The sequence below is a fragment of the Lissotriton helveticus genome, chromosome 1_1 (genome assembly GCF_964261635.1).
Source record: "Lissotriton helveticus chromosome 1_1, aLisHel1.1, whole genome shotgun sequence".
In the NCBI taxonomy this organism is placed as follows: Eukaryota; Metazoa; Chordata; class Amphibia; order Caudata; family Salamandridae; genus Lissotriton; species Lissotriton helveticus.
This window is the reverse complement of record NC_136057.1, coordinates 1,154,660,308-1,154,682,707: the sequence shown is the minus strand read 5'-3', so window position 1 is coordinate 1,154,682,707 and position 22,400 is coordinate 1,154,660,308. Positions and strand designations below refer to the sequence as shown.

Below are 22,400 nucleotides of genomic sequence, written 5' to 3'. Positions count from 1 at the left end.
GACGCCAGATCTTGAAGGAGCAGCTTTGTGTAGTATTTGGATCTAAGGGCAGATCTTCATTTCCACATTTTGCACAGAGCCCCTTTTAATGAAATCTTGTATATCCTTGAATAGTGCTTATGTTGAGATGAGTAGAACATTTAACTCGGTATAGTCGATTATATTGCCCTCCACGTATTCGTAAGCCCATGCAGCTGAGCAAGTTCCAGGATAGCTGCCCTAGTCTTGACCATACAGGGAGAGAATGAATGATTAATTGAGTCTGTAGTGTTGTCAATCATAGTTATAGTCTCCCATTAGTAATATCCCACCAGGCCAAACTAATGATTCTGGACAAAGCATGTTCAACATGTAGGGGTCATCCACGTTTGCCCCGTAAACAGCGCGACTACAAATTTCTGACCAAATATGGCTAGCTGTGCAACCCCCCTTGCATCAGAAGCATTGTTGAGAACTGTACAATCTAAATTTGTAGCTGCCACGATAGCCTATACTAGCTGTCATTTGGAGGAATTTAGACCAGAAATATTCCAGCTCATACACTTTAATCTGCTCATTGCTACATAGTTCCATCCCTAACAAAACCATTCTAAACTGAAAAACAGCCTCTATGTGCTCCCCCAAATGTGTCCTCAGATTGCAACCTGTGATTAATTTGACTTATTTCACCCCTTTGAACTCCCAACTAGCTATTTGCATTAGCCTTGTTTGCATCTCTTAGCCTCAGCCCCACCCCCTCCCACGACCCCGCTCAACCTGATGCAGGAACCCTCCCCTGTCTCTAGCCTACTGATCATTTCCCCCATAAGGCTGTTGGCTAAAGAGCCCTTAGAGACTGCCAATCCATGCTCCCGAACACCCACTGACCACACATGCTGCCCTGATAAGTGAAAGAAAAGGCCAAAACCAGAGACACCCCAAGCCTTTGAAAGAGAGTCCCAAGCCTTAAATAATTGTGAACGTAATTAGATCAGACGTGTCTGTGATAAAACATTTACCATCAACAAATAAACCCGATCTAAAGCACTTCCCTGTCCCTTTGAGATTCCCGAGAGACAACGTGGTTTCCTGTTTCGTTAGACATATCTGAGTTCACCCATTATATAATTATCTTGGGCCCCAACCGATTTCAGGAGATCAATTAACTGACACAGTTTCCAGCGCCAGCGTCTGTCCACCTTAATCTTACAAAGATCTGAACAAACAAAGATTGACATAGCTACTAGGCACAGTCGGCTGAGCTTTCATTGCCTGTCTTAACAGGAAATTACCCACAGATACTCGAAAAGGGCAAGGGTGTGCCGGTCATGAGTTTAAAGAGGAGAGCTTTTTGTTATCTGGATTTATTGTTTAAATCAGAAGTGGGGGGAGAGATAGACAGAAGTTCATTAAGTTTCCGACTAACAGTAGTCAATAATTATTAGGGGGGTGGGTGAATGAACTACATAAGTCTGTGTACCAGAGTCTCAAGGAAGAAAGTTCTTAAGACTCTCAACCACACTTTCGCTGGTCATGCTGTATATTATCTCTGCTTGTGTGGTTTGGTGGATAGCATCATTATCGGGTCTATCCCTTGAGTGTTTTAATCTCCATGCGATTAACCAACCTCCACCAGGAGGGAGACTAGTTATGGACAGTGGTATGTCACTTTAAATGATCTCATATCCAGTGAGGAAAGTTTTAATCTGAAGAAACTAGATAGGGATAAGGTTAAATACGGTTAGGTGTATATGTGGTTAAGTTACTGATCCACTACTACACCTTTGGATTAGGTCGACATGTTTCGGCCATTTTGTTCCCTAACTTGTCTATTGGCCTTTATCAGGACCATATTGTGGAAGACCTAGATTTGTAGGATGCTTCACTGGTAATATAGATGAGTATATTTACTCCCCAGTCTTCGTATCAGAGCACACTTTGCTCTATGCGGGAAGGGGTTATAGGTGCTGGTTATGGCCCATAACTATAGAGGAAATCAAAAGAGGAAAGAAAACAAAATAACACAGTACAACGCATCATCTCGTAGTGTAAATGATCTCCTACGCACCCGATGTGATGCTCATGAGTGTCCACGGAGGCAATTTCTAGTGGGATTTATTTATGGTGTGAATTATTATAAACTCCAATTAGCCTTGCAAAATATAATTTTTCTATGGCTACTACTTTAAGCCGTGTGGAAAGAGTGTATTTATAATTGCTGTAATTAATATAAAATAAAGTAGAAGTGGGTAACAATTTCAGTGACATAATGCTTTAAAAAAAAAAGTGTTCATAAAAGAATGTTTATAAGAAACACTAAGTTTGGCATAATACCAATGTTGTTGGTAGTAAATGGGAGCAGAAATGGGACATTCTAGTTGTTTTGATTAAATCATTCACAAAATATAACCGTTACAAATATCTAAGGCAAAAGGTTGTACCTTTTGTGGGAGTATAAATCACCCCTAGGGGTTCAAGAGCGCAACGTACGTAATGTTCAAGAACTCTTAAGTAAAAATACCAGCCATCATTAAAATCCCTAATGAGAGGTAAGGGATAGTTACAAAGTTGGCAGCTCTGTCTGTAGGGCCACATAATATTGTTAATGTTAACAAGAAGTGTTAGGAGAAGACAGATTTATGGCACCTGCAAACTGATGCTAGAGTAATGGTAAATCCGTTGGGGTACGTAAATGGGGGCACATCAAATATTTTGCCTGCTGTTTATGAAATGAGTATGAGATATTTGAGCCCGAGCATGAGGGAAAGAAATGGGTGCACATTGGGCAGTTGAAAGTGGCACCAGCATGAGAGGTGTCAATGCTGAAGAGCAAATGGAAGAGGAGAATGCAGGGGCAGAAAGAGATGGGTAGAGATAAATTTAAAAAACTCAGTCAAACGGATCTGCATTCAGTTGCTATCCTGCTGAACTGCACTTTGATATGGCATGCAACTACTAGTTCTCTGCATACAGTTCCTCATTTATTATCTGGCGTTTCCTGAATCTCTTGTGTGTGATGATGCACCAGAGAGTATATGCATGTCTTGAAAGCATCTTGGCTGTACCCGCTGGCTGTCAGTAAAGATGGGGCCTGAGTATGGATAGTTTCATAAACTTGATGGAGGTGGGTTCGAATTCTTACCCAGTCTATGCAAGATACCCCAAAGGCACCATACTACAGGAGATCTAACCGTATAATTTGGAAGGGCTTTTCACCTTCATGGTAAGAATGTGACCCATATCCATTATACATCTGTGGGAAAACTAGAAATAGCTGAGGCCAAGAAGATAGTTCTACAAATCTGACATGGTTATGACAGCAGAAAGCAAAGAGACAATAGCAATCATGACAGCCCAGTTGAAGCGCAGGTAGTCCTTTCTTTCACAAAGTCACATTGTCATCACAATTCCTGCAAAGACATTTCTGCAAACATCTCTATCATGCAGGACATGTGTGTTGGGAAGATGAGGGAACGTCTGTGCATATTTGGTTTGTGATTCAATAGCAAGATCATCTGAAAAATGTGCTTTGCGTCCAGAGTGTGTCAGCTGGAGAAGAGATTGGTAAGACAGCTGAAGGTACTAATGAGCAATTCAGGATGTAGTTTGAAATTCTTGCCTTTCAGAATAGAAAAATATCTGAACTGATGGCAGATCTGAGCACTGAGGTTATCCTTTTCGACTTTGCATTCACTGCTAACTTGTATCACCATGTCAAAAGTTTGTCCTTCAGACCCTCTTTGCCCTAGTAGACCAGTTCCAGATTACAATCTTCTATACATTGGAATCTGTAGTGGTAGCTGTCTCTGCTCAACAGAAAGTAACCAACACCTTGGTGATCTTTCCGAGAGAGATATTGGAAGAGCACTGGAGATTAGGAGCATGGCACAGAAGCAGGCCCAACTCTTTGAATCTTTGCACCATTGACTTCAGCTCATTGCAAAACTTTCTTAAGGGCAGCTAATTAATTTTTTTTGTTGTGCTTCTTGTATAAAAATTATTTTCTGTATTATATTCTGAAAGATACTAGGGCCAACCTGGTTGGAGATGATTCAACAAACATTAAATCCTGATACAATAGTTTAAACATGCCACCTACCGCCTCTTTCATTGTATCGGATCTCTACCCCCTATGCACCACTCAGCTGCTCTCCAGCTAATACATCACACAGACACACACCTATGCAAAACGAAAAAACAATATTAAACAAACTAATAGAGAAGCTAGACTCATGGTCGCCAAAGTTTGTCATCTGGTGGGGCAGGGTAGAAACAATAAAAATGATGCTAACCCCCATGGTTAACTACTTGCTTAGTATGCTCCCACTCATAACCACGGAGAACTTCCATAAAAAGCTGAATATTCCGACAAATAAATTCCTCTGGAGGGGCAAGAAAGACAGGATAAGCCTACAGAAATTAAAGCTGAGCAAAGACTTAGGGGGGCTCAACATCACCAATTTCAAAACATTCCAGACAGCCTGTCTAGCCAAACAAGGGATATACTGGCTCACGCCAGAGCAAGAATACACGTCGGCATGACTAGCGCTAGAGAGAGCAATCATAGAAGGCCTTGACCCCGTGGCTCTACTCACGGCCAATAAACACCCAGAGGCCAACAACACTATTCTCAAAAATACCAAGAACGCCCTCCTCAAAGTCGACAAAAGAATGGATAAGAGCATTAGAAACACAAGATGGGAATCTATTTGGTACAACACCAAAATAAAATACAAGGTACTTAGTATGGACCCATGGACTGAACGGGGTATCTCCAACCCAAGCCAACTAGAGACGCACAACACCCCGACCACTTTTGCCTGCCTAAAACAAAGACACAGCCTACCGGACATAGAACTCGACAGTTTTCTAAAAATTAGGGCAGCTATCACAAGAGCAGACCTGAGCAAAGAAGTCCCATCAATCCTCCAATACGTGGCTAACCTAAACAAAATTGGCCACCAAACGTCGCACCTATATAAACTCCTGAGCCCGAAGACAACAAGATTAAATGCCAAAACAATAGACTATTGGGAAGCCATGCACATCAGACACTTCAGCGAGAAAGAAAAGGCACACCTCTAGACACCGGCAGCAAAAACCAGTCACCCCAATCCTAGCACAAACCAAATACTGGCTCCTCCATAGATCGTACTGGACCCCATCTCGCCTGGCGACTGTCGGGCTCAGTAACAACGACCTATGTTGGAACTGCCACAAACAAAAAGGAGACTTAGCACACATTGTCATTGACTGCTCCAAAGTGAAGACATTCTGGAGAAGAATAAGGGAATTTATATATAACGTAACAGGGTACACACCACAACCAGACCTCTAAGTGTTGTCACTGTGTTCATGGCTCCAGAAATCCAGTCAAAAAACGATAGCAAGCTGATTGACCTCCTGCTTACAGCTGCGGTTAAAACCATCCTTTCTAACTGGAAAGACACCTTCAAAAGTTGGTTCAACTGGATCACTTTCCTAAGGGGAGCAGACAACATAACACTGAAACACTCACCCAAGGGCCGCACAAAGGGCGAGATGTGGCATACCCTGGACACCTACCAGGCCTCGCACAAACCACCTTAAGCAGCCCACATGTCTCGACACCCCTCTCCCAGCTGCCTCCCATCGCAAGCTCTGGAATCATGGCTGCTAACTAAAACACCAATCTTCCTGTCCGCCCTTTCCTTTTCTCTTATCTCCCACCTTTCTCTTATCTCCCACTTTTCATTTCCTGCTCACGTAGGCAACACACAAGAACATTAAAGGCTGCAAAAGTCATAGGTCGTGTATGTATACTCAACGTATAAGCGCCCCATCATATCCATTGTATGCTAACCGCAAGTGACGGCGCCAAAACGAGACCAGTATTGCCTTCACTATCCCTGTAATGTATATGTAAAAAAAAATTCTAATAAAAAAAGGTGCAGAAAAGGATCCATGATGCTGGCCAGACACAGTCACGTTAGGGCCTGGATACAGCTAAACGCCTGCCTTACTGACTAAGCCAAGGTAACAACTCTGTGCCACCATATGACCTTTAGGGGTTCATAGCCCTAAAAGGCGCCCCAAAAAGTTGCCTTTAAACCTAGTAAGGGTTTGTTTCTTTATCAATTTAAGAATAAAATGGGGTCCACCTGTTGGACGCAATGGTGTTAAGAGTATGTTCAGCTGTGTAAAATAGCCCATGTACCTCAAGTAGTAGTTACAGATTCTGAATATTCTTATATACTCCAACACTAAAAAACTCAACTTGGCCTCCTGTGACGAAGAACTAAATGTTTGCTTCGGCATAAGGTGCTTGTCACCATGGATGCTGCGTTTTTGTAATGCTGTAAATAACAGGTGTTGCAATTACACCCCCAGTGGCACGCTATCACCTCAGACTGAGGACCACCAGATATGTGGAGCTGGTGACCTCCAAGTAGCACACAGATGTCTGCAGAGGGTTTAAACCCACGTCTACCACCCTCTGCATTTCATCATCCCACATTAGATGAAAAAGAGTTAAATTCACCTGCAGCCACATACCCTTTTTATGGCAATACAGGCTGCTGCCTGAGGCGCCACCAAACACTAGATTTCTCCTGCAACCAAAAAATCTTGCACCCCGACATGTCTGTCAACATTTGAGAAGAGGAACGTTTTGTAGAACAATACGGGGACTTTATTATTCCCACTGACTTCCATTGTAGTGAAGGCAATTTAAGGTGTGAAACAACTAAAAGGCCCTTTTTTCCTGCTGTAGAAATCGGGAGCCTCGCACCCAAATCGGGCGCATTATCACGTATGTGACATTTGAGGAGAGAGTGGTGTCCAAACGTCACTACACCTGTGGCAGCAAGAAGTCACAGCCTGGGAACTGTCGTCACCTAGGAATCTGTAATTTAATATCGAAGGCAGGGCGGTCTCTGGGCTTGAGAGGGGTCCTGTTTGATTTGGAGAGCCACTCACTTTCTTTCCCCTTCGAAAACAGACTTCATCATAGCCACGAGATGTAGAAATAAAAATACTGCACACACTGCCCTTTTCTGGACAAACTCGATGTGTAAGCAGTTTTAGACCGACCCGATGTGAGGATCAGACGATTTTAAGCCTGTCAGGACCATACATGTAAACAGCAATGCAGAAAAGAGCCCTCCAGCTCCCCCCCATCAAAGTACTAGACATCCTGGTTTACAGTTGTTGAAACAAGTGAGCAACATCGTAGGTGCCACCTTCAGCACGCCATCTCTTTATGGCACTGAGTTACTTGGTTTGCACTCTAACTGCAGTTCACCTCTGCTGAGCTTGGCACATTGTTCACTTAATGTCGACAAACCCTGGTTGCAAGGCTATGCTCCGAATTGCAGTCTTCATGTGACAACCATGTTACACAGTTATCATTTCCCAAAAATGCTTTTATTTCACAATACCACAGGATCTTGGAGGAAATTAACATTACTTTTCTTCTTGTCCTGATTTTTGGGCAAGCAGTGACCTAATTCCCACAGGAAGATGTCCTCACAAAGTTCAATTGTTAATTAAAAAAACTTAGAGAAAGTTTAGTCCTCAAGGTTAACAACCAAACGTCATTTTTTTGTGATATGAAGGTATAGATTGTGGCAGGCGCTTCTTTCCGCACTATTTTCCACAGCTTTTGAATCCTACAATAGCAGAAGTCCGTGCACAGACAAACAAGCGGCATCGAAAGCGATTGCGATCGTAAAACAAACAAGCTGCGTACAGGAAGCGGCAGTTTCGTTGCTATGACAACGAACGCTTCTTCGCAAGATGACGCCGGACTGTCCACAGTCCGTACGGACACGCGCATGCTGTCTGCTATGGACAAATGGCAAGAGCAGCCACGTTGGTACATGCAGACGCGTGCACGAAAGCCCTCGGCAGAATCGATTACAAAAGATACTCGCAATAGTGCAGCATGCGCTGCTTTCGCCAGGCGAGACCTAAAAAGGAATGGTAAACAAGCTTTGCTCCACAGAAGGTATGAAGACATGCTGGGTAGCCTAAATCAAAGCCAACAAATATAAAGCCAGAAAATGTGAGTTACAAACCATAAAGCCAATGGTAAGCAGTGGGTGTAATTGATTCCCAGGTAAGGTTTCAGAAAGCCCACAAGTAGTCTTTTCGTAACCAGACAGCTCCGCTGTGGTAGGTTTCGACTTAACAAGGATTCCTTGAATAACAGGCGTTTCACAGCAAAAGTGTGCTAGGACATGTCAGAGATAAGCTTTGAAGTTTTTTTTTGATTGCTTGGTCTCACCAGTGGTGCCTAGGAGGAAGAATGGTCATAAATTCCAAGTAAAATGTGGGTGAGTAGCAAATTATTCATAATCGAGTCCTCATTGTATTGAAAAAGTTCTCTTTTCATACAATGAGGACTCGATTACGAATAATGCAGAATACGATGGAGAATTTGTGGGGGACCTGAATATACAATACCAAACAGAATCGTCCCATGGAATTCCTGCAATTACATGGTAAACTCATGGAATGGGAAATAGGTGTGCTGAACCATTTTTTCAGCAGCAAGTCGCAGAAAATTAGCGATTCTGTAGGGTTTAACTCAGACCGTTACCCCGCCTGCTCTGAGCAGATGGTCAATGTCTCCAGGGGCTTCAGTGAAGGGCCGGTGGGCAGGGAATGGGTTGTGGAGAGATGGGAAGGTAAAGATATCACTAGGCAGGGAGAAGCAGTATACACTCCCTCTCTCCACCCCTTCAGGCCTCCGCTTTGGTTTTAACGCAAAGCGGGTCTGGACTGCAGTTCAGCCCCTTCTCAAAGTGCTTTTGCCAGCCAGAACTTATGGCTGGTAAAATCCGCTACGAAGTTCAGGCACAAATGTAATCTAGGTGTGGGAACACCAGCCCACTTGCAGTTGTGCAGAGACATTCCATGTGGGAATTCCGCTCTGCACATTTTGTTATCGGGGGCAGAGTAAGATGTGTTCCAAAGTGATGTGCAGGTTATGTATGCTTTGTACAGAATGTCATTATTGTGTGGCTATTTTTCAGTAGTGTGCGATAATGCTAATTGCTTAGGACCATGACAATAAGAAATGTCAACCCTTCCGTGTGTGTTACTGCTGCTATCGAGCCTACAAAGCACCCCTAACTGTTACTAAAATAAAAAGTAAATTAAGAAATATGGTCTCTTTCATTTGGGTCTGACTGCTACTGGGAAGTACTCCTGGGTGGATCATTTGTTAGTGTGATAATTAAATATTTCTTATTGTGTTGGTATTAAATAGAAGATAGTGTCGTAATTAGCTACTCGTTACATTGTGAAATAATAATTGATTATCTTGTTCATGCTAAAATAATGATTCCTTTTATTTTAAAGCAGTTCGAGTGTGGACAATCTTTACCAAATGTTCGGTTCTAGGATGCTTGAGTCCTAACGAACGCTATGGAGTCTACAGCAAGAATGGCAGGCATCACCCAACTCTTTGGTGACTTGTGCGAAGCTCACATGACTGAGTGCTCTTGGCAGGCCTGTTTGGGCAGACGAAGAGTCAGTAAGAGCAAAGCTAAGCGAGACCTGAAGAAGCTGGCATATGGAACCCTCTTCACCAACCTCTTCCAGGAGGAGGTCCGCAAGCTGCAGCCCAACCATTCCAAACTCCCAGTGAAAAACAAGATTCTGATGCTGTCCTTTGACCTGAGAGTCAGTGGTAGAGGGGACGAAGCAGACCGGATGGAGGCACTGGTGGAAAGGCTAGAACATTCAGCTTGCAGGCCTTTTGCAGAGATCAGCTCAGTGCTTGAACTCTTGGTGCAGCTGGCGGGAACTGGGCCTCCTCAAGTTCGGCCCCCGAGAAAAGACTACTTCCTTCATAATAAACACGTGGGGCGTAATACAAAATATCAAGGTTATGATTACTATGATGTGAGCATGTTCGAGGCCGACATCAGCGCATTCATTGTACACGAAGAATGTCAGACAAGTGACACCATTCAGAGGACACTTCAAATAATGGAGTCTGCACCTGGAACCGGTCTTCCTGACATTGGCTTTTTCTCCCAGAATTACCCAGTGAGTGACCGATTTGAGAAAGAAACCCGCGTCTCATTGTTTGGAGCCCTTGTCCATAGCCGCAGTTATGATATGGACATAAAGCTAGACATGCCACCAGTGCCTGACAGTGCAGACCTCTCTGGACTTGCAATAAAAGTAAGTGATTTTACCTTTATTAAGGCTTAACATTAAAGGGCTTGTTTACTTCATCCAAACATTGTTTACTTTACTGTTTTCCACTAGTGTAAACCAGTTTAGCAGTATTTAAAGATTTGCTTAAGCTTTGTAGCTTACCCTCCCTTGATTTTAAATTTCCATGTGCTTGTTCAGCAGATTCAATCTGATTTAAAGGTTTTTATGTGTGTTTTTGTTAGTCTATCCACTGTGGTGGGCATAATCTGTTCTGCATTTCTATTTAGAGGCCAGGGCTCTGCGATGAGATGTGTTTGCGCTTTTTTGAGGAGAATACTCATCCCATTCCTTAGTATTGAAGGCTACCATGAAGCCGTATCCGCCTCGTTTGAATTTATTTTAGTTTAGATTATAGCAATGCTATATCATTTGGTATATTTACAACAAGGGGTGGTGATGGACAGTCTCTGAATTAAGCAGAATACTCTCACCCAGTCAAGAGATCAGGGCTAGATCCAACACCGTTTTTTAGCTCATTGCACCATCCCAGTTTCAGAACCCGGCTGTATGCAAATTAGTCTGGCCCTGGCCCAGTGCATCATGGGAACAGGGCAGACCAGACTACAAAAGCCAATTCTTACACTGGGAAGGAAACAAGCTTCCGGGGTCCGGTTTCTGGCATTTCAGCCGTCTTCGGCCCGGCTTGCTTGAATCCTGATGGTGCAATGAGCAAGGGACTCACATCTGAGTATACCCTTCCACGCTTAGGGTGGACAAAAATATTTACAACAAGGGGTGGTGATGGACAGAGTCTCTGAATTAAGCAGAATACTCTCACCCAGTCAAGAGATCAGGGCTAGATCCAACACCGTTTTTTAGCTCATTGCACCATCCCAGTTTCAGAACCCGGCTGTATGCAAATTAGTCTGTCCCTGGTCCAGTGCATCATGGGAACAGGGCAGACCAGACTACAAAAGCCAATTCTTACACTGGGAAGGAAACAAGCTTCCGGGGACCGGTTTCTGGCATTTCAGCCGTCTTCGGCCCGGCTTGCTTGAATCCTGATGGTGCATTTGGTATGGCTAATTTCCTTCTTCATTGGCTGCAGATTATTCAGAACAGTACCATAATGCCATGTCTCAGCCATGTTTCCCCCATTTTGACGAGCCGCTATTGGCTTTGGTCAGAATAGCCTCTCAAATGGCCTTTCTCAGTTTCACGTTCCTCCTACTGTTTCTTCACTTTAAAATAGTGGTTTTCGGTATTAGCTGTGACTTTTGTGACTTTCACTGTCCCAGAATATGAGAACAATTCTGCCTTTGCTGCTTCTTCGAAAGCAATGCAAAACACACCTTTACTCACAAATCTATGCCCTTCTCCTGCAAGCAATTTATATGCTTTTATTTGCACATTGAGACTCAATTGGTTGGCGTTCTGTTTTTATAAGATATAAGTAACTAAACAAATTACACTCGAGTGACCATCTGTTGGATTGTGAGAGCTGAGAGTCCCAGTGCTAGTGCCTACGTTTAGGTGTCATAGTTGGGAGCGTTAGAGCCTAATTACACCCAGTGGTGTAATCCACATTTCTTGGACCTCCACCAATAGGATCCTTCTAAAGCAGGAAAGGTTTTTAGAATGTGATTATTTAGAGGGGTTCCTAATTAAATCATTGCCAGCAACCATTGAAATGCTGCACATTCCTCTTTGTCCCTGCTTTTCTCCAAACTGTTACACATTTCGGTTAAATAGCGACAAGCAAGTGTAGGCAGCAACGTACCCTACTTTCACTTTCAGAGAAATATTGTTCATATGCAACAGGTATGTTGCTTCTAGCAATTAAATAATTGTTCCTGGCACATAATGATTATCCTCACTTTAGTTCCATCTCCCAACTTCCTCTTTTTTACGTATTGACATATTAAGCATACAGAATATATATATATATATATATATATATATATAATCAAAGAAAGAGTTGCCATTAGCTTGGAGGCGCACACAAAAACACAAGTAGGACCCCCTTCTTCTTTTGCAAAGAGGTTCTCTTTAATTCATTAGAAACCAGCATTCTTTTCCAAAGTTGTTTATGCAAGGTCCTACGCGTTTCGAGGCTCCTGCCTCTTGATCACGGACCGGGACTGATTGTGGCAGCAGCTTCTCAACAAGTTCCGCTTTTGAAACCGCAATACCTGCCCCCAGGTGGGCTGACTCTGGTGTTCAGCCTGCAGGCATGCTGGGACTTGTGGTTTGAAGTTCGTCATCCTTTTCTCGAAGTGGCTGCCAGTAATCCTCTCTTTTCGCTGCTTTAACCCTCCAGTGGGTATTTGTAAAAGGGAGGCCAGTTTCTATATTTGAAGCAGGCTTGGTTTTTCCGCGTTGCGAGACTCTCGTGTCCCGCTGCAGTCCATATAATTTAATGGCGGTGCGCTCTCCACGACCCAGGCTGGCCGTTAAATATCAAAGAAAGAGTTGCCATTAGCTTGGAGGCGCACACAAAAACACAAGTAGGATCCCCTTCTTCTTTTGCAAAGAGGTCCTCTTTAATTCATTAGAAACCGGCATTCTTTTCCAAACTTGTTTATGCAAGGTCCTTCGCGTTTCGAGGCTCCTGCCTCTTGATCACGGACTGGGACTGATTGTGGCAGCAGCTTCTCAACAAGTTCCACTTTTGAAACAGCAATACCTGCCCCCAGGTGGGCTGACTCTGGTGTTCAGCCTGCAGGCATGCTGGGACTTGTGGTTTGAATCTTCTGCTTCAAATATAGAAACGGGCCTCCCTTTTACAAATACCCACTGGAGGGTTAAAGCAGGGTTAAAGCAGCGAAAAGAGAGGATTACTGGCAGCCACTTCGAGAAAAGGATGACGAACTTCAAACCACAAGTCCCAGCATGCCTGCAGGCTGAACACCAGAGTCATTCCACCTGGGGGCAGGTATTGCTGTTTCAAAATCAGAACTTGTTGAGAAGCTGCTGCCACAATCAGTCCCGGTCCGTGATCAAGAGGCAGGAGCCTCGAAACGCGTAGGACCTTGCATAAACAACTTTGGAAAAGAATGCCGGTTTCTAATGAATTAAAGCGGACCTTTTTGCAAAAGAAGAAGGGGGTCCTACTTGTGTTTTTGTGTGCGCCTCCAAGCTAATGGCAACTCTTTCTTTGATATATATACAGTTGTATATCGGATTCGTTCCTCAAGAATGTCAGTCGATTTAATTAATAGCATAATAAGGAAACCACGGCAACAGTTGAATGGATGATATGCCACCGTTTTTACTGGATCTCTTTTCTGTTCATAGATTTAATATATGAAAATTATACCTTGTTATTGTGTGGTCATTTAATATTAATTTCATCTCCTCACTTGTCAGGCATGTAATGGATGCTTCTTTAGCTAACTGACCCAATAAATTAAAAGTACATTGAAATTAACAATTGTTTCCATAGTACAAGTAACACTGTAAATTGCCCATGACTTCACGCTGTACAGTGAAAACTTATTGAGGCCTATCACCTTTAATTAGTGTGAGATGTCACTGTTTTAATTAAATTTGCTTTTTATTTTTACTATTGTATGTTGTGTCTCATACTAAGGTTCCTCAAAGCGTAGACCAATCGGATGATGAAGGATTTCAGTCTGCATCTAATTTAACTCCCGATTCCCAGTCTGAACCCAGTATGACTCCGGATATCGATCTCTGGGATGCTTTGCTTACGTTTGGGCCCAGCAAACGGCGGTGTTGGGAGAGAATTGGGTGGTAAGTCACCTGGATTATAAGTGTGATGAACCTCTAGGGATTTAAAGCAATTGATGAGCCATCCTAAATTCCTTGACTGTACAATCTGACTCTGTCAGACTCGCGCTCTGCCCTGATTTGTTACCCGAGAATGGCTATGACTGTATCCGATGGCATAACGACACCCATCAAACTGTGATTCTGTTTTTCAGGTTTGTTTTATGCAACCACTTGGATAAAACACTTTTTTTTTCAGGGGAAACAAAGTCCCTGTTGAGAAAAATGCACGTCGTATTGGTAACATAGAATAAAATAGTTTGAACAAATGTATATTTACTACATATCAAAACAACTTGAATGCAACAGATTCTCTGAATATCCCATTAGAGCACATTTCCACTGAACTCTAATAATTTCAGTACTCAAAATGTCAAAGTTGCACGTCCTTCGTTATGTACTATTTACAAGCAATTCCCAACCTACTTCGTTACATGTTGCAGTTTTTTGCGAATTAAGATATCATCACCTTGTTACATCCTTGTAACAGGAAGAAGCTCTATATAACTGTTTGCATGGTTGCACAGCAGTGTTTATGCACAGGAACATAATGCAAAAGGTGGATTTTGTCTTAAGATTTAAGATTTTCGGCATTTGGCTCAAGTAAAGGGATCCATTTTCCCTTCTTCATCCTCATTGTCAACAGGGCCATGCAATGGTACTGCATTGGAATACACAGTGTAGGAGTAAAAAGCTCATTCCTCCATGCAGACATCTGTTTTTGGACGCAAACCTGAGGCCAATCTAATGCCCAAGTTTTCCCTCCTAGTGTTAAACCCACCTGTCCCCTTTTCCCCGTGTTCTGCGTTGTGGCAGTGTCCAAGGTAAATGTGAGCCATCCCGACAAAGCGATGCAGTGCCTCTTCTGAGACACCTCAGTCTGGTATCCAAATCACTATCAGAACTGGAAGCCCATGGATTTTCACTACCTGCAGCAAGAAGATTCCTTTCTAGGTTTGGAGGAGCCCATGGACGCTTCAAAATGTTTGACTCCATGGTTGGCTGAAGGCATGATTCCTTGGCCACCAGAGCTGTATAAGTGCTGCTATCATCAGGAGCCTGTTTCCCTGCCCACTAGAACAGGGTGTAAGAGCCAGGAGAACCTGTGCTTGCTTGCCATTATCCAGCTAAACTGTGCTTAAACCTGGGAAGGCCTACTGAAATGCTGTACTGCTTACATTGTGAAGAGAAGTGAGACCTACCTGCCTGAGAAGAAATTCGACTGCATCAGATAGGAGTGATCTGAACTGCGGGAAGAGATACTGGGCCCAACTGATTGTTAAGACCATTGAGGAGACATTTTGATAGCTGAGACTATCCTTGTGCCACTAGGATGCCCCGACCTGCAGCCCATGAGAAGCATTACATTATTTGGGTCAACGACCTTTTCTGTCATGAATTGAGAAGGGTGAGCATGCACCTTCCTGAACCTACTCACACCTGTAAGGTCTCTCTGTATACCTCCATGGACACACAATAGGAAATGTAGACAGTTGCCAGTCAACCTCAGCATGCGGTTCAATTCCAAGGGCAGACAATGTTATTCTGTTTCCAGAACCATTAGATGTACATCTTTAGCTGCTTTGGTTCTAGAAATATCACTTGTTTAAGCTATTGTCAAGGCCTCTTTCTAGCTGACCAGTAGTCGGCAGCTACTTGTCCCTCAGGTGCCCGTAGTAGAACCTGTGGATGTCCCCATTGCCATATATAATCTTGACTGCAAACATTGCTTCTCAGGATGCATGACCATACCACCTAACCCAGCACCCATAGGGACACATAGTATTTACTAGCTCACTAGCTTGTCATTGTCCTCAACATAAAGACCAGTAACTGTGCCCTCATCCAGACTGCAGTGACTGAGCACTAGGTCTCCAAAGACACCGCCATCTGGACTCAAAAGTATTATCTAGTAAATTTTTGGCTGGGATGGGATCTTAATTTCTGTGGAGTGTGGCGTTGTACATGCAACAGAATTTGTGACACAAATATCCCAGTTACAAACTTATAAAATGTAATAAGGTAACCCCAATACTATCCTATGGGAGAGATCGGCCTTGAAGTAGTGAAAAACATCTGTGGTACCAAGACATGTGAAACTTAAAAGTACATGCCCTGTACTTGTACTGTGGATTATACAGGGCCTACTTGAGGGTTGATTTATATGTAAGGCTGTCAGATGTGTGTAGGGGTGTGTGTGTGTGTGTGTGTGTGTGTATATATATATATATATATATATATATGTGTGTGTGTACTTATTTATTTATTTTCTAGTGGCAGTCGCTACTAGGTAGTTCTAGTTTGGTCTGCTCTTTCATAGGAAAACCCTTTTTCTGTTGCTAATAACTTTGCCACTCTTTGACAAATTTCCACATAACTTTCCAAAAAGGTGCTACTTTTGGACTAGTTTGTGCATGACAAGTTATGGGAGGATTGGTGTACAAAGAGTGAGTCCTTTCTTGATACAAAATTGAATCATGAATGTGCCATGTCTTCAGGAGAGTTAGCAGTGTGATTGTTTTGTTTAACGGAAGTGTAGACAAGGGGTTGTTCCCTTTAAATGCACAACCTTCACTATTGTAACCATATGACCCTGTTAAAGGCTACAGCTGAAACGTGTTGGTCTCTTTGTTGGCACCAAGGAGGACATAAACATGAAGATTGGGAACCTGTGCTGTGCTGCTGTCTTCCTTTCTACCCGTGGTGCATTTCTGGATTACCAGTGACACAGTGGATGGAAGTGGTGTGGAGGCAATCAAAAGAGACTTCTTCAGGCAGGGCTCCAGCAAAAACTGTTGAACGGAATTACACCAAAGGTGTCAGCAAGCTAGATTATGGTCTGCAGATTGTGCTTTCTGTGATTTGGTGTAAATCCGTTCAGTAGTTTTTGCGAAATTAAAGTTTAAAAATAATTATATATTTTGACAGTTGGGCTTGCGAATGTCTCGCAAGCCTCCCTCGAGAGCACAACTCAAAAAATGGAGACCTAGTGATTGGTGGAGGACCCCCTTTTTTTTTCCTGCCAGCGATCACTCTGATTGGCTGGCTGCTTTTACTGTTTACAACACTTATAAACATTTGCAATAGTCCGTATTAATCTTAAAGTAATAAAAAGTCAAAATTACGTGGTCTAAATATAAAGTTAATATGTTTGCAAAAAACTGCAAAAACAATTACGCCTTGTAAACTACATTAAAAACATGAAAAGAAAGCAGAGATTTGCCTGCTGTTCCCAGCACTGAAGTGGACTACTTTTTATGCAGACATTAACAAGAAAAATGTTCTCACTCACAGAGAAGAAAGCCACTCGCTGGAGTGGGCTGTCTCTTTGCACCATGCAATGTGCTGTGGCGGACAGTATCAAAAAATCATTGACACTTGAACAAACCAATGGATGTAGCGGGCTGACCAAAAGAGCTCCCCAATGTGTGTATCGATTACCCTCTCTTTGTGTGTAAGTGTGTGTATATATATATATATATATTCACTGAAAAAACCATAGGTTATAGACCATATATAGTTAGGAATTAGCATTTACAAAACCTTATTTTACTCACACAAAACCATTGAAATTCCATATATAGTTAGTTGCACTAAGTATATATCGCACACCCGCAATCCACTGCTGATGATGTCACATATTACATCATTAATGACATGGTCAGTGACATCACTGATGACATCACTGATGACATCTCAAATGACATCACTGATGACATCACTGATGACATCATCCAGTGACTGTGTGTTTCTGTAAAGTTAAAATGTGTCTTACATATTGAAGAATGAGTGGAAGTATAAGTGTCTGGATAAATTATTTAGTAGGTGCATGACTGAATGTATGAGTGAGTGATTAAATGTGTCTCACTGAGTGCATGGGTTAGTGACTAAACTATCTTAATTTGAGCATCATTATGTCTGTTGTTCTGTAAACTGCTGCACGTGTTGATCAGTAGCTATATGATTAACTATATGGGTTACTGATTGATTGTCCAAGTATTTGTATGGGAGACTGAGTGTGTGTGTGGCTGGCTGGCTGGGAGGTGTGTGACTCTGTGCAGATCAATGTGTACTTGTATCAATGATTCTATAAGAAGGTAAGTATGTGTTAGTATATGTTTGAAAATGTAAGGTGCTCTATGTTTAACTGTATAGACAAGAAAATGGAAGTGTCATTGATTCTTTAACAGGACTGACTACGTGTGTGAGTAACTCCATGGATGAGCGGCAGACTGTGAGTGTCTGTATAGGTGTATGAGTGCATATGATAGTGTTGTAAAGATGAGTGATTGTATGTATGAATGATTGTATGGGTGAATGAGTGAATGTGTGTGTAGATATAGGAATCAGTGAGTGCGTATGTAGTAACTAGTATTGGTGTGTCAATGGTTTCAAAAATTATACTCTGTATTTAACACTGGGTGAAACAGAGGTTATATTAAAATGTGAGGAGATGCATTGTATTGTCACATGAATGATATCATCAGTGATGTGGTCATTGATGTCAAATCACATGTCATCAGTGATGTCATCAGTGATGTCATTTGAGATGTCATCAGTGATGTCATCAGTGATGTCACTGACCATGTCATTAATGATGTAATATGTGACATCATCAGCAGTGGATTGCGGGTGCACGATATATAGTTAGTGCAACTAACTATATATGGAATTTCAATGGTTTTGTGTGAGTAAAATAAGGTTTTGTAAATGCTAATTCCTAACTATATATGGTCTATAACCTATGGTTTTTTCAGTGAATTTTCAAGGTTTTGTAAATGCTAATTCCTAACTATATATGGTCTATAACCTATGGTTTTTTCAGTGAATTTCATTGGTTTTTTAACAGCTAATATCTGTAGCTGTAAAATGTATTCTTCTTTAAATCCAAAAATATATTTTATATGTTTATGAATAATTTTTTTTTAAAATATTTTTTTTTCTTCGTTCCCGCTTCGCGAATCGGGAAGCTTCCCGTTAGCTGACCTTGATGCCGCGAAATAGACCGCGAGCCGGTAAACGTTTCTTTACCGCAACTGCCGCGTTACAAAACAACATCGTGACGCCTCCCGAACGCATGACGTTTCACGTTGTCGCGTGATACGTCATATGACGTGCTACGTTAGCGAACTGGTACGCGAAGCGAGTCGCAAAGCGCAGGTTTCTGGAAGCAAACCGGGAGGCCCTGCAAAGCGCTTAACGTAAACACAGCAGGTCATGTGACTTGGTAATAACACTTTTCATTGGTTCATTTCACTTTTGGTTTCCTAATGATGTAAGACTAGGTCATATAATCTAAAATGAACACTTTTCATTGGTTGAGAACTCTTGTTTTTCCCAAATGATGAAAATCCCTCCTTCTTTCCTCACTCTGACTTTCATTATTGTGAGAGAAAGACCCTTTGTGATCACTGAGCAATGGCTTCTTTAGTAGCTTCAGCTGGTGCTTCCCCACCACCTCCACCACATCCAAGGAAGAGTGGACCACCTGCTCAAGTTATAATTCAACAAGAAGAGGAAGAAGAGGAACAGGACGACGAGCACGAAGAGAGGCAGTTTTTGCCTGAGGAGCCCAGGACGTCTCACCGGAAAGAAAACTTCATTTGGCAATTTTTTAAAATTCCCAAAGGTCAGAAAAAAGTAAATGCAAGATACGTAACTTGCCTTATATGTCAAGATAGACTGTCCAGAGGAACCGAGAAAAAATACAGTTTCGGAAACTACACAATGCATCGCCATATGACTAGGTGGCATCCTAACAACTACAGTGCTGCACAGTTTCGGAACGACCCAGATAATCTCCCTATTATGGCCAGAAGATCTGTTGTACCGGAAGTAACGGGACCAGAGGGCAGGGAGATGGTGCCAAATATACAAATGAGATTTGGTGAAGTAAAACACATCTGCGTATTTTGCGATGGATTCATTTCCTACGGAGAAAGAAGCATCACTCTGATCAACAGAGCTATTGACTATCATATGCAAGTTTGTACGAAACGCCCAAAATAATAAATACTTTTTTTTTGTTTTGTTGCTCCTGTTGAGCCCTTTACAATGAATCGTTTTCATTGCCCCCTCCAAGAAAAACCCCAAAAAATATAAAACTGTTCAGAAAAATTCAAAAAAAGTAAAAAAAAAATCCGAAAAATAATAAAAAAAATATAAAACAACAAAAACAATAAAAAAAAAAGTTCTTTTCAGAACTACCTTCTCGTTATTAAAAAATTGGTACAATATTTGGAACTGTGCCAACCTCTATTTCTCTTAGTTCGCTTCCCAGTTCGCTCGCCGGTACGCGAACCGGAAGCGAACCAAAAACAGTAAGTATAAGGGAAGGAAACAGACACTTATGTTAAAAGAAAGACAGCTATAGGGGAGTAAACTAGAGATACTATTACCCGTAATCCACTGCTGATGATGTCACATATTACATCATTCATGACATGCTCAGTGACATCATCAGCAGAGGATTGCGGGTTTTTTGGCAACGTGCCTTATCCACGGTTTAATAACGCTGCCTTTTGCTTTATATAAGTTTTCAAATTGTATGAAATATATACCAATAGGTCGTTATGAACCTTTAGGTAGTGCTTTTCTTCATGAGGTCTGGTCGCTTCCATACACATACAGATGTTTCAAAGATGATCAAGAAGTTTATCTGAATGGAGAGGAATGCACTGAGACGCCAGATCATTCACTAATGTGTAGGCACATACAGTTACACGGTTCATGCAACAAACACCGACCAAATATGGCTTGCGTGTTGCAAGGCACGCCAGTTCCTGCTATCATCCCCACGTTCAAGTTGTTGGAAAATGGTAGTTATTTGATGCTCAATAATGAAGATTGTTCTTGGTTAATTAAAAGTATTCCGTTTATCGTAACAGTAAGTGAACGGGTTATTTGCTGCAGAAATGTTCTATTTCCTCCCACACATGAACATAGGGAGTTTTCAATCTCGCCACAAATACCAACCTTGGGAGCAGATTTCAACGGCATGGCAAGAATAAGAGCTCTTTTGTCTCAGAGAGAGGTGGCCTTGAGTTCGGCCCGTGAAACTTTCGTGCTTCACATAGCGAACACCCGTACAGAGGTGCAGACCCTTTTCAATTCAGATTTGCCTTTCCATTTCAGCAAAATGGTTCGGACTATCTTTAACGCATCCTCCACAAAGGCCCTGGCGCACTTTTTTAAAGTTGTTACCAGTGGTCTCGTGACTTCATTTGAGAAAATCTTTGGAGTCATCCCTGCTTTCTTTCATTCTATTTTTTCCACTCTGCTTCGTAGATTGCCATTTTTACTTGCATTACCAGCGGACGCTCTTGTGCTTTTTTACATTTTTAAATATGGATGTCCCTCCTATGCAACCTCCCGCCCTGCAGCTGCTGACACTGTTCCGCAATCGCATGCTAGAATATTATGGCACAATGCCGTTGGCGATATTAAGCACGGCATATGGATTATCTTTTCGATTCTCCTACTTCACCTGTGTCCAGCCTGTATTTCACTGCCTGACCTGTGATTTCGATTGGGCCATTGATTTGTGTCTCTGCGGACCGGTTTCTCCTGACGTCGACTTTAATCAGCTGATGACTCCTATCATTACTCACGAGTTGGTTTGTCCTGGCGAAAGGATTATGGCTGTGGCATTGATGCATGGACTAATTGGTCCCTGGAATTTACTGGCGGCAACACAGTCTTTCTTGGAACAGAGCTTTCTTGAAAACCCACCGAGCTGTCCTCTGATGGTGATAGAGGATCCGGTGCTGGGAGAGCACGTATGTTCTTTTCCGCTTTTAAATTGGATGGCTGAACTGTTTTCGGATGAAGACGGTGACTTCCTATTGGAGGCTGTTGCAGCTTATTTTGCATACACAGTTATGTCATAGACCTTTTTCATGTTTGATATGCTGAGTACTAGCATTTCATTGACAATTCATTGACTTATTTGTCAAGTTTTTATTATTTACCTTGCCTATTGGCTTAAGACTCGATAAAGTACTTGGCTGTTTTATTTTTCTTTAGCATTAAATTTTCCTAGTTTTTAATGCTTTACCTTGCGGACCGTCCACATATAAACTTGCAATCTGCTCTCATGAGATGGCACTTCTATTATCTTATTCAGTTCGTTTCCGGATCATGGGGAGGTGTCATCTAGGTCCTGGATATCTTTACACCGTGTTAAGTTAGCATGGGCTCATTACCGGTTTAAACGCCATTTTTCCTTTTTTGCAACTTCTGCACACGACACTTAGTTGTTGCTTTAGCTTTCAACCTAGTAGTTCATCGTGGTTTACATGAGAATAATATGTTATTGCTCTACTATCTGCTTTGCTTGTTAAACTATATCTGTACAGCGAGTGCTAAAATTTCAAGAACAACACGATACAGAATTGTTATGAGGTCTGATCTCCACGACTTCATACTCATAACATAAGTGCAACTTCTGCCAATTCTGGGCATGAGGCGGGTTTTAT

At 42.2% G+C, this 22,400-nt stretch overlaps 1 protein-coding gene across 3 annotated transcripts in view; it reads left to right on the top strand.

The window, feature by feature from the left end:
- TUBGCP6 (tubulin gamma complex component 6) overlaps nucleotides 1-22,400 on the top strand; it is a 610,570-nt gene that overhangs the window by 30,594 nt on the left and 557,576 nt on the right. For 2 of the 3 annotated variants that reach the window (XM_078678997.1, XM_078679005.1), the window contains exons 2-3: nucleotides 9,325-10,155; nucleotides 13,724-13,887. In XM_078678997.1, coding sequence (XP_078535123.1) covers nucleotides 9,391-10,155; nucleotides 13,724-13,887 — 929 coding nt within the window. In that variant the 5' untranslated portion in view covers nucleotides 9,325-9,390. The remainder of the gene's footprint in view (nucleotides 1-9,324; nucleotides 10,156-13,723; nucleotides 13,888-22,400) is intronic. The other variant, XM_078679003.1, reaches the window with a different exon arrangement.